The sequence below is a fragment of the Cervus elaphus genome, chromosome 1, assembly GCF_910594005.1.
Source record: "Cervus elaphus chromosome 1, mCerEla1.1, whole genome shotgun sequence".
In the NCBI taxonomy this organism is placed as follows: domain Eukaryota; kingdom Metazoa; phylum Chordata; class Mammalia; order Artiodactyla; family Cervidae; genus Cervus; species Cervus elaphus.
The window spans coordinates 13,529,357-13,541,500 of record NC_057815.1 but is presented as its reverse complement, the minus strand read 5'-3'; the positions used below and the strand labels follow the sequence as shown (position 1 = coordinate 13,541,500).

The following is a 12,144-nucleotide window of genomic DNA, read 5'->3' as shown; positions in this document are numbered from 1 at the left end:
ATTAACATAAGAGAAAAATCCTGGATTTTCCAGTAACTTGTCGGGTAACTAGCATCTTCTTTCTCACACTGCATTCTGGATCAATCAAACACCACAAAATCTCCTGTGTCAAAGTTTGAGATTTATCTTCTAGCAAGATTTAATACATAATCTCTTAATTATACATCTCACTTAAGAACAAGAACCAAATTCTTTTTTTTTTTTTTTAAATACTGAGTTTATTTCACATGTATATTTTTGTCTCCGCACCATTTCCATCTGTCTGACCACCACTACTACTATTCCTATCATAACATTCCATACATACTTAAAACCAAGCAAAGGGTGGAGTTCCATCTTTAAAAACTAAACAGGCATTTTGGACAACACATTCTTGGCAATGGAACGTGGACAACATTTATCAGACACGGTAGGAAAAGTTCTCACTCTGCATTATAAAAAGGACAGCCAGATATCAACTGTTACAGAAATGAAATAAATTCTAAAATTCTATAGTTCCGTCAAAGGAACCCACCATCAGCCCACCATTACCCATTTCGGTTCTATCACTGCTCTCTGGGAATACATGATGACAGCATGCTTATGCCCCAGATTCTAAAACCTAATTTTAGTGGCCCATGTAACAAGAAGCAATTACTCCAGGAGTACCATGCATACCAGCTTTCTGTGATGATGAGAACACGTACTAACATTTGCATGCTCTCAAGTTTACAAAGTTCAGTTCCATCCACTACTTTTTAAAAAGCCGTGAGACAGTAGAGCTCATCATCACCATGCTCATGAGTGGATTTACAAATGAGGAAACTGAGGCTGGCAGCGGGGAAATGACTTGTCCAATGTCGCCCAGCTCATGCGTATGGGAGTCAACTCTGATTTTCAACTTCCTGATCTGACTGCACTTTGTATTTGATTACTATGGCACTGGTTCAGTGCATTTAATGTTGGCCCTGGATAAGCCTTGGGGTTACCTTTTCAGTTTCTAAAGTCTCAACATGAATGCCTTTGGGATACCTAAAGAAAAGAAAGAAAACGTGCTTATCAATAGATGAGATAATGACAGCTAAGACCCTAAAGTACTTTTAAAACAACTATATAGCTATAATTTCATTACATCAGTTTTATTAAGTATGCAATAAATATCACTACAGGAAGACTGTAGAGTAAGCCTATTCCATAATATTTCAGTTTCCAAATGTTTCCCTATCTCTGCTCTTAGAATACAGCAATGTATCTCATTTCAAATTAAGTTTTTAGGACTTAGACAGTTTCTGAAATGTCAGGCATCATATAATACAGTCAACACATTACTTCACAGTCAAATCTTGCTTCTAAATGTCACAATGCTTACTTCCTAAGTGAAATTTTGAAGGTCTCTTTAGATGGTTTGGGGCACACACAGGGGAGGTTTGAGATGAGTAACTCTGTGGTAAGCTTGCACAGTAGTTGGCATCTGCCAAGGAGAGGAATCTGGAATCCATAGGGAGTATGTTGCAAGGATAACATGAGAAGAAAGGAGCCTGATCAAATAATAATGGCCCTTTTCCTGGTCTGGTCAAAGTAAATTCACTGGCAGATTCTAACGAAAGAACAAGAACCCCAAACAAAGTCAAGTGCAAACATCCATCTCTCCAATCCTGACCTTCAACTGCTAAGTTAAGAGATTTACTTGAAAATATAACTAAACTAATGGAAACACCTCCAGAAAAAAACACATACAAAATTTTGGACATTATTTCAGGAGATTCACAGGCCTCCTGAAACCCACCCATGGTCTAATCCCTGCTTTAGAAAAAGCATTCACCTTTCATTTAATCTACTTTATTTCAGTATTTCTTATAAACAGCAAAAGTATGAAATTAAAAATTTTGTGTACAATGCTACTGAAATATAGTAAAGAAGGCAGCCTAATATAATTAAATATTTTAAGCTGCATAAATTAAATGACAAGAATCTAAGTAAAAATTATCCTGTTTCAAAAAAGAAAAACAAAGACCATTCACCTGAGTATTTCCCAGGTCTTAAAGCCAAACTTTATTATATACCTTCAAAGGTACTACACATACCTTCATATACCTTCAAATAATACTTCAATTTAGGATATGCCAAATCGATCATTAAAAGAAAACTGTAAAGCCTTTACAGCAGCTACTAAGAAGCAAGAGCAAATAAATTAAGCGGGTATTTAACTTAAGAAATTGGGGGGAAAACAGTAACAAAATGAAGCACTGCCCAAGAACACAGTATGGTCAAGTCACCAAAACCAGCAGAACATCAAAAATGAAATAAAGGCTAAAAAACTGCTTTTAATTTTTTAATCCTGGGTCCCTCACAGAGCCCTCATGTATAATATAAACACTTACTTCCAGCTCAAAGTCTGATAAATCAGTTTTCTTTGGAACCTACGAAAACAAATGAAAAGGTATTAATTTGCAATCATTGAAGCAAAATTCAAACTGACCAAGCACTGGTTGGGAAAGACCACATAAGTTTTAAAAGAGGCTTCATTAGAAGTGACAGTTAACATGCAAAAAAGAACAGAGAGGATGCTTGAGGTGGGAGGATTCCTCACCACCTTTCTTCATCAAAATGCTCTTTACTGGGACTTCCCTGGTGGTCCAGTGGTTAAGAATCCACTTTTCAATGGACAGGACTCGGGTTTGATCCCTAGTCGGGGAACTAAGATCCTATATGCCAAGGGGCAACTCAGTCCACACACCACACAAGCTGCGAGACAAGCCCGTGTGCCACAACTGTGTCCCGACACAGCCGAATCAATGAACTGAACGTGAAAGTGAAAGTCGCTCCGTCATGTCCAACTCTTTGCGACCCCATGGAACAGTTCATGGAATTCTCCAGGCCAGAATACTGAAGTAGCCATTCCCTTCTCCAAGAGAACTAATGAATTGAAAATGCTCTTTATCACTGCTATTATTATACTGCCTTTATAAAAGAGGCAGAAGTCCTTATCAAACCAAAATATTACCTCCTGTGGCTGTATGAAGAGAATTTTAAGTAGACAGATGCATTAAAACACTTCTGTTGAAGCTAGTCACAAAGGAGAAGGAAGGAAAGCAGGCTGTTTCAATTACTGACTCTTTGAAACACCGATGCTTTTTACTGCAGAGAGAAATGAAAAGGACAGAAATAGCCTAACAATGGACTCTGGCTCTTCTGAAGTCTTTCTGTATGAAGCACACATCAAGGCTACAATAATTACGCACTCTTGAGCATGTCTTAAAGCAGAGGTGCATAACAGTTTTCTTCCCTCCAGGACAGGACAAAGCACTCATTCAGTGTCTCAATATACCATGCTCCCCACTGTGTTAACACTAAAGTTAGTGCTGAAATCTTGGGATCATACCTATAATAAAAAGACTATTTATGAATGTTTTTAAGAGACCAAGAAGAGCACATGCCAGAAATCATCTACCTTTCCCAAAAAAGAACAAGTGAAAATATTCAAGGCAACTGGCCCAGTACATGGCTCTAAATCCAAGTTCTTGTCCTCTTCACTTTGTAATAAATCTTCTATTTTCTTTCTGAAGAATTAGAATAAAAATATGACCATCAGCATCATTAAGGAACGAAGTCATCAATCAAAAGAACCACCATACTCAAAAGCAGTAACATATGACAATGTAATTTTACCAAATCATAACTTTTTAGTTCAGTAAGGCTTAAAATACTTTACTTTGGCAGATTCTTTTTGTCATTGTTATTAATGAGTCAGTGACAACTTCTCAAGGATTCATTGATACAAGTGATTTACATTTTTACTTTCCTAGTCAAGTAGTTTTGTTATTCAGTCGCCAAGTAGTCTGTTGTTCAGTCGCCAGGTTATGTCCACGTCTCAACAACATGGACTGCAGCATGCCAGGCTTCCCTCTCCCTCACCATCTCTCAGAGTTTGCCCAAGTTCATGTCCATTGAATCAGTAATGCCATTCAACCATCTCATCCTCTGTCACCCTCTTCTCCTTCTACCTTTAATCTTTCCCAACATCAGGGTCTTTTCCAATGAGTCAGCAGTTATACTGATAACTAAACTAAGCAAAACCAGACGCTCCTCCCGTGGCACATTTGCTTGTCAGAACTTCACCACAACAGAAAAAAAAAAAAACACAGATATGTTGCAATATCTGGATGGGCCTCTGCCTCTGGGGGAACAGTGGCTGTCAGGCCTGTGGTCCACACAAGAGGTCTGCCCCCTTGCCAAGGCAGTCTCAGGCCTGGTGACACATGGCAATTCTGCGCACAGTACACAAAACTCCATTTACAATTGACAGCAGATGGTTGGATGGCATCACCAACTCAATGGACATGAGTCTGAGCAAACTTCAGGAGACAGTGAAAGACAGAAAAGCCTGGCATGCTGCAGTCCATGGGGTCGCAAAGAGACGGACACAACTCAGCGATTGAACAACATATAACACAAACTCAGGTATGCCACAATTAAATCCTGCCCTCACATCACCCTCTGTGTGCGCTGTGTGTGGGTATCACAAGCCTGAGATACAGGCATCGATCCTGCCCCAAGACACACGTCTCATCGCACGTCTGCTTTCAGTTTAGGAACTTACACTACTTGGTCAATAAACTTCTTCTGATCGTCAGGAATTGTCACGGGACACTTTGAAGTGTTAGGAGATGTGTAGGACAGAGCACCTGCGCCGTTGGACTGCAAACGCTTCTCATCATACTGCTCTCTTAACTGTCTTTCTTCTTCCTGATTTAAGTACGGAATTCCTGAACAGAATTTTTAAAAGCGTGTATTAGCAGAAGTCACTGTTTATCATAAAAAATTTTGTAACAAACCACAGAGTCTAAAATACTTGGGAAAGACCATATTTGACTACAGCTCAAAAAAAAAAAAAAATCAATGGAAACAGCAAGTGATTTTGAAATGTATGTGTCTTATTTCATTCACTCCATGTGCTCATTCGTTCATTCATCTCTCAATAAATTGTAATTTGGCATGTACACTGTGCCAGGCACCATACCAGGTGCCGGTGAGCTAATGATGAACAAGGTAGATGCGTCCTGCTCTGTAGTGAAGGGAACAACCTTAGGACGACCAAAGAAGGCCACCAGGCAGGAGGACCCAAAAGGTGAGCATGGATCAGACACGCAGGAACTGGGGGAAGAGTATTTCAGGCAGGGAACAGACATAAATGCCCAGAGGACAGAAATGGCTTGGACTGTTCCAGAAACAGTTCCAGAGAAGGAAGCTGTAAGCAGGAGAACGGAATAATGTCAGGCTGCAGAGGATGGGGCAGGATTACACGGGCCCTTAGAGGCCACGGTAAGAATTTACTTATTCTAAGGACAACGGGATGCTGTTGCAAGGCTTTAAGCACAATAATCACATTATCTGCTCCGTTATTTTCATGTACTTTTTAAAAATTATTTACTTATTTATTTTTGGCTGCACTGGGTCTTTGCTGCTGCGCACGGGCTTTCTCCAGTTGCAGACAGCAGGGGCTACTCTCTAGCTATGGCGGGCACAGGCTCTAGAGCTCACTCAGGTTCAGTAGCTGTGATGTACGGGCTAGCTGCCCTACTGCATATGGAATCTTCCTGGACCAGGGATCAAACCCATGTGCATTGCAAGACAGATTCTTAACCACTAGACCAGCACGGAAGCCCTGCTCCATGTTTTTAAATGACCATCTGGACTTCTATGAGAACTGAAGTAGGGAGGTCAGCCAGAAGGAACTGTTCACTGTGGTTGTCCAGGCAGGAGATAACCGCTTAGATCAGAGATCAGTACACCTTTCCTTAAAGAGACAAACAAGAAACATTTTAGGCTTATGGGCCATATGGAGATCTCTATGGCAACATGAGATCTCAACATCTTTGTAACATGAAAACAGCCACACACAGTGAGTAAAATAAATGGACACAGTTGTCCCAATAAAGCCAAAAGCTACCTCCTGGACATATTAAATCATCTAGGGATGTACATATAAATGAAGAGCTACAAATAAAAGGCTAAAGCTTAGGAGAAAGGTGCTGAGATACAAATTCAGGTGTCATCAGGATAAAGGGGGGCATTACAAGTCATGGGACCGTTAACAAACTGTGGAACCAATGATGAAGTTAGAAAATCATCATTTGTCAGCAGTAATAACTGTCTCAAGCAAGACTCATCAGTGGATGCTAAACCTAATTGAAGAAGTCTGATCAACATTCCAAACACCAAAAGCTGCACAACAATATGCATGTACTTAATACCAGCCAACTGTATACTTAGAAATGGTTAACAGATGACGTACTGTACGTGTGTTTTTCTAAAAGTAAACAGAAGAGCGATAATCATCAGTAACTCGGCTCACTGGTGTCACGTTCTCCTGATATGATGTACTGAGCAGCACGCATCTGCAGTGTCTCTGCCCGAGACGAATCGATGCCTCTGGACTTGGCTGCTGCTGCTAAGTCGCTTCAGTCGTGTCCGACTCTGTGCGTCCCCATAGACGGCAGCCCATCAGGCTCTCCCGTCCCTGGGATTCTCCAGGCAAGAACACTGGAGTGGGTTGCCATTTCCTTCTCCAATGCATGGAAGTGAAAAGTCAAAGTGAAGTCGCTCGGTCATGTCCAACTCTTAGCGACCCCATGGACTGTAGCCTACCAGACTCCTCCGTCCATGGGATTCTCCAGGCAAGAGTACTGGACTTGGCTGAGGAAACATCAAAAAAGTCCCAATCGAGGGGCATGCCACAAACTAGCCTCCGCTACAAAATACTGTCAAGGTACTCAAATCAAAGACAGACTGAGAAATTGTTCTGGATTGTAAAAGAGCAAAGAGATATGACAGCTTAAATGCAGCGTGTGAGCCCAGAGTGAATCTGGATGGGGAGAAGTTGTTTTTCTCTTTTACTCTAAGTAGCAAAACTTATATACATTAGGTTTGTAAATGAGGTAACAGTACTAGAGCAACATCCATTTCCTAATTTGGATTACTGTACTGTGTAAGAGAAGGTACTTGTTTTTAGGAAAATGCACACTGAAGTAGTTAGAATAAAGAAATGTCATGTTTGGAACTTACTCTAAAATGGTTTGGGGGGAAAAAATTATACACAAGCATGTAATGAGAGAAAGGATGACAAGGCAAACAGTATAATGCCAACATTCAGGAAACTGGAGGGCAGGTACCAGGAATTCTCTGAGGTATTTTGGCAACATTTATAAAGTCTGAGATTATTTCAAAATAAGAATTTAATAATAAAAAGTAAATAAAACCATGGAATATATGAGACTAACATTGAAGCCAGAGGAGACGAAACAGTCAGAATGGGGAGAAGTCCAGAGGGAGGCAGGAGGAAAAGCACAGAACGAAGAGTCTAAAAGCCAGGGGAGAGTGTCCAGGGGAGGAGGGAGCAATCGACCCAGTCAAATTCCGCCAAAGGCGGAGTGAGGACAAAGAAGGATCCACAAGGTGTGAGATCCTGGCAGTCTGACCCGACCTCAAGTCCAAGGAGGGCTGCGGACAGCAAACGGGCTCAGGTGGGTAAAGAGAAAACTAGAGGGGAAGAGGCAGGAATGGCAAGCGCAAGCCCCTCATTCAAGATGCTTTCCTCTGAGTGGGAGCATCGCAGGCCAGAAGTGGCGCTGGGGATGTGGAATCAAGTGAGGGGCGGGTGTGCTTGGTCAGTGTTATTCTGAGACAGACAGATCCCCACGGGCGTGATTCATCTTCACGTGCCACCTACTCCTTTGGTGGTCGGGTGAAATCTACAGGCCCTACCTCAAAATGACGTTTTCAAATGCATAAAATAAAATACACAAGATTATAAAGGAAAGTAATTATACTGAAATAGTTACCAAGAACTTTTTTTATATCTATGATATAGTAATGTAAGATACCAGCTTCCTGGTCAACACATTAAATAAGAAGACCTAACGGCAGGCACTTCCCCACTGGTCCTAAGACTCTGCGCTTCCAATGTAGGGGGCCCGGGTTCAATCCTTAGTCAGGGAACTAGATCTGGCATGCCATAACTGAGAGTTCACATGCTGCAACAAAGATCGAAGATTCCAAGCGCTGCAACTAAGACCTGGTGCAGCCAAATAAGTAAATTAAATACATAAATATTTTTTTTAAAAGACCTACTGGCAGGTGAATTAATGATGGTAATTTCAAAGTACTGGCGAAGGTAAACAATATTCAAGATATCTGCCACAACAAAAATGCCACTTGAAGATACCTAGGATTTCACTGAGGACAAACTTCCTGCTACTGCTAAGGTGGCTGGGTTGTTGCCTACATTCCTAACAGAAGAAATGAACAAATTCAGTTCAAGGTTAGACAAAATATAGATGTCAACTCATCACCACCTTCCCCAGATTCAGACTCCAGAACTCACTCTATAGCAGGAAAGCAGCCTCTGGACTAGATTAAGGAGCTCTGCACTAAAAGACGAAGAACGCAATGGCACCCCACTCCAGTACTCTTGCCTGGAAAATCCCATGGATGGAGGAGCCTGGTAGGCTGCAGTCCATGGGGTCGCAAAGAGTCGGACATGACTGAGCAACTTCACTTTCACTTTTCACTTCCATGCATTGGAGAAGGAAACGGCAACCCACTCCAGTGTTCTTGCCTGGAGAATCCCAGGGATGGGGCAGCCTGTTGGGCTGCCATCTATGGGGTCACACAGAGTCAGACACGACTGAAGTGACTTAGCAGCAGCAGCAGCAACACTAAAAGAATGTTTACAAAGGTTGATGGAATGATCAGCAGAGAAGGGAAAACATCCAGCAGACAGAAGGGCAAACTGGAAGGGCCAGTGCCTGACACAGAGGGAGGGACTAGCCTTCTAAGGAACACCTGTGAAAAGGCTGGGCCCAGGCTCGGCGGGGAGACCTGTGGGTCTGGTGGTAAGAACACAAACTGGCTCTTGCCTGCTGGCTTCTATTTTCATTGAGTCATGACCAGCAGCTGAGAGGGAGGCCTGGAGAGAGAAAGTAAAAATACTGATATCGTAGAAAGTCAGAAAGGGAATTTCTAAGTCAGAAAAGTAGGATTTCTGAGCATGATGGAGTCCTTACTTGATGCTTGTGCTCATGCATTTAAAGTGACAAATGAGCTCAGGTATGTTCCATTTTACTGCAATACTCAGATGCTCAGGAAGAGAGAAAGTGAGTGATCAGAACCAACTAAGGCTGGGACTTAGCTAGACGAGTTCAATATGTGGAGAGGAGCAAGAGGAAGAAGAAAGGATAATAATGGACCAGGCGGACAAGGAGCGAAGTTAAGACCAGACAGTAGGAGGTAACTGACAGTGAGAAAGCAATGGAGATCAACCAACTGCTGAAATGAGGTAGCCAAGTGGATGTGAAGGACGAGAGGAGGTGCTGTCAAGGAGAAATGATGGAGGTGGGCACAGTTCCTCCTGATAAGACCCATGATGCCACTAAGGGAGTGGACAGCTAAGGGGAGGCAGAAGCGAGGACTGCTGACCCCCTGGGAGTAGACACGACAGAGCTTTTGCAGGTGCTCCATGTGGATGCTGGAGTAACCCAGAAGGAGGAGAGAGGTAGGAATAGAGAGAAAGATGAGCCAAAGTCTAGGCTTCTGGTGTCCTTGCAAACAGAACCTAAAATAATTGAGGCTGGGGTGAAGAGAGGGGAACATTTGCAGGAATGCAGATTCCACCTGGAGGTTAAAGAGCATAAATTCAGGTGTTAGACAGCCTGCACTAGAATCCCAGTTCTATCACACCCAGGACGTCAGCAGAAGGGGGACGGCAGAGCTGGTTACACAGCCCTGGGAAGAGCCGTGGCTCCTGAGAAGAACTCAGCTGGACTGAGGTGGAAGGCCTACCGCCCGGCTGCATAGACAGCTGAAACCATCTGTGCTTGGGAGAATGGTGACGGCAGTCACCTGGTTCCACTTCAGACAAGGAAGTCAGAGGTATGTCCAAGGAGGCTGCCAGGAGGAAAGGGTCTAGCATGTGCAAACCCTAGAGTGCAAAGATTTAATAAGGAAGAGGAATAAAGGTCCGGGTCAGATTTAAAGCACAGGGATAAGAGTCTCAGTAATAACAGATGGCCTGGGAGCCCTGATGCAGTTGTGACTAAAATACTTCAAGGTCTGACTACAAAACTAGAAAATGAAGCATCCTTCATGAAGCTGTTTCTCTCCTTCTATGAAAATAAAACCATCAGGCTGGAAATTACACATTCATAGGAATCTGGTTAAAGTAGTTCCTTCAAAACATTTCTGCAATAAGACTTCCCAGATGGTCCAGCGGTTAAGACTCCATGCTTCCAATGCAGGGGGCACGAGTTCGATCCTTGGTCAGGGAACTAAGATCCCACATGCCAAAAAAAAAAAAAAAAAAAAAAAAACTGCACACATTCCATCATAGTACTCTAACTATATGTGGAATTTGTATTTTATAGTGGCTTTCAGAGTCAAGCATGAGCCACAGGAAATAAAATTACTTTGTTATACCCAAATTGTGTTACCCAGCAGGTTTACCCACTAGGTTAAGCAGTTTGGATTCAAAAATTTTTTTAGCATTTCCAAATATCAAAAGCACCAGTAGATATGAGGATGCAGCACCACTGAAGCAATTAAACAACCAACATGACATGGTCCTAAAGACCCTACAAGGAGATCATGCTGAGGGAAAGAGATTGTAGCTGAAGTCTATGTTCTGGAACCTTTGCTGAGAAATATCTCCTTCCCTACCCCACTCAGTAACACATCCACCATGGGAAAGAAAGCAGTTTACAAGAATAATTAAGTGAAAAGTAGCTACTGACCTTAGAGCAGCAGGCACTTAATACTGCTGGGAACGACAGAGGCTTTCCCAGGCACTTTTAGGGAAGTAAATGAATGGAGGAAAAAAAAAAACCACTCTGATGTGCTTGAACGTCCAGTGTTCATTAATTAAATATTTAACAATCACCTCTCTGAGGGATCATGCCCTACGCTGGGGACAAGGACTCGGACTTGGTCCCCCCACCCCACCAGGTTGCTGGTCAGCACATCACCCAGCAAGTTAGCCATCAGAACTGAATTTTTTCTTCCAAAGACCATCGCAGTATTACTGAAACATGGCCGATTATGAAAATGCGACACTGGACCACTTGTCTCAGTGGAAGACAACAGGGACACATACCCCACAGGGAGTCTGCCAGGCGACTGAGTCACACCAGTGACAGCACAAGCCCCACCCAACGACTCTGGGGGCTCGAGAGGCCTCATCAGAGCTAAAGGAGGCAGCAGCGCCTCTCCTGTGCCACTCATGCTGGACCAGGCCTTCAACAGCGGGGCACAATAAAAACTCTAACGGCTGCACAGGCTGGAATGGAAATCCGAGACCCTGTCTCAGACAGTACGCACAGAGAGATAATTCTCAACCGAGTCCAGATTTACAAGCTCTGAAGAGAGGTCACGTGTAATCTTACCGTTGCGAAAAACCTTATTAAAATCAAATCCTTGGCTTGCTAGAAAGTCAATGCTTGAGCTCTGAAACAAGAGTAAATAGAACATGCATTTCAGTGATGTTCATGGCAGGTGTGTGAACATAAGCAGAGAAAGAACTCTGGGGAGTAAACGAAGGCAACCAGGCAAGGGGGTAGCATGCCACGGGTCAGAGAACAAGGGGCTTCTACTCCACGGCTGCTGAACTGTCCATTCATTCACTTCAACTATCTGGGCTTTTCCCTTATAGTTTGTAAGACAAATATCCTTTGTTACCCAACATTTAAGAAAATCTTACTTGGTGAACATATATTCTCCCAAGAGGCAGGAAACTGCTGAATAAAAATTAAATGTATTTCTATTATCTCACCCCAGGTTCAAATTTAAGGGAAAAAATGTGCAAATTATAAGGTATCAATATTCACTTCAACTTAGATTCTGGAAGCCCAAAATCTTAACTGGATGTTCTTTACATTCAACATCATAGTACAGAAAAATTCCCAGTAAAGAGACTTACTAAACACATATCTCAAAGTCAAAATATATACGTAAATGTAGAAAAAATATCAAGTAAGTAATTATACACAAGAATGGGAACATTTTCACAAAGTCCTTACTCAACTGACTGAAGGTGGGAAACTTCACTGAGCTTCTCTAATTTTATTTTCGTTTTAAGTCAGAACCGCCTTGTCTAACTCAATGAAACCATGAGCC

At 42.4% G+C, this 12,144-nt stretch overlaps 1 protein-coding gene across 3 annotated transcripts in view; it reads right to left on the bottom strand.

Moving 5' to 3' along the window:
* The window catches only part of LOC122683791 (poly(A)-specific ribonuclease PARN-like), a 1,255,676-nt gene that overhangs the window by 63,939 nt on the left and 1,179,593 nt on the right, over positions 1-12,144 (bottom strand). For all 3 annotated transcript variants that reach the window (XM_043887750.1, XM_043887825.1, XM_043887669.1), the window contains exons 14-18: positions 11,415-11,475; positions 4,580-4,745; positions 3,474-3,539; positions 2,361-2,399; positions 969-1,011 (exon numbers count right to left, since the gene is read on the bottom strand). In XM_043887750.1, coding sequence (XP_043743685.1) covers positions 969-1,011; positions 2,361-2,399; positions 3,474-3,539; positions 4,580-4,745; positions 11,415-11,475 — 375 coding nt within the window. The remainder of the gene's footprint in view (positions 1-968; positions 1,012-2,360; positions 2,400-3,473; positions 3,540-4,579; positions 4,746-11,414; positions 11,476-12,144) is intronic.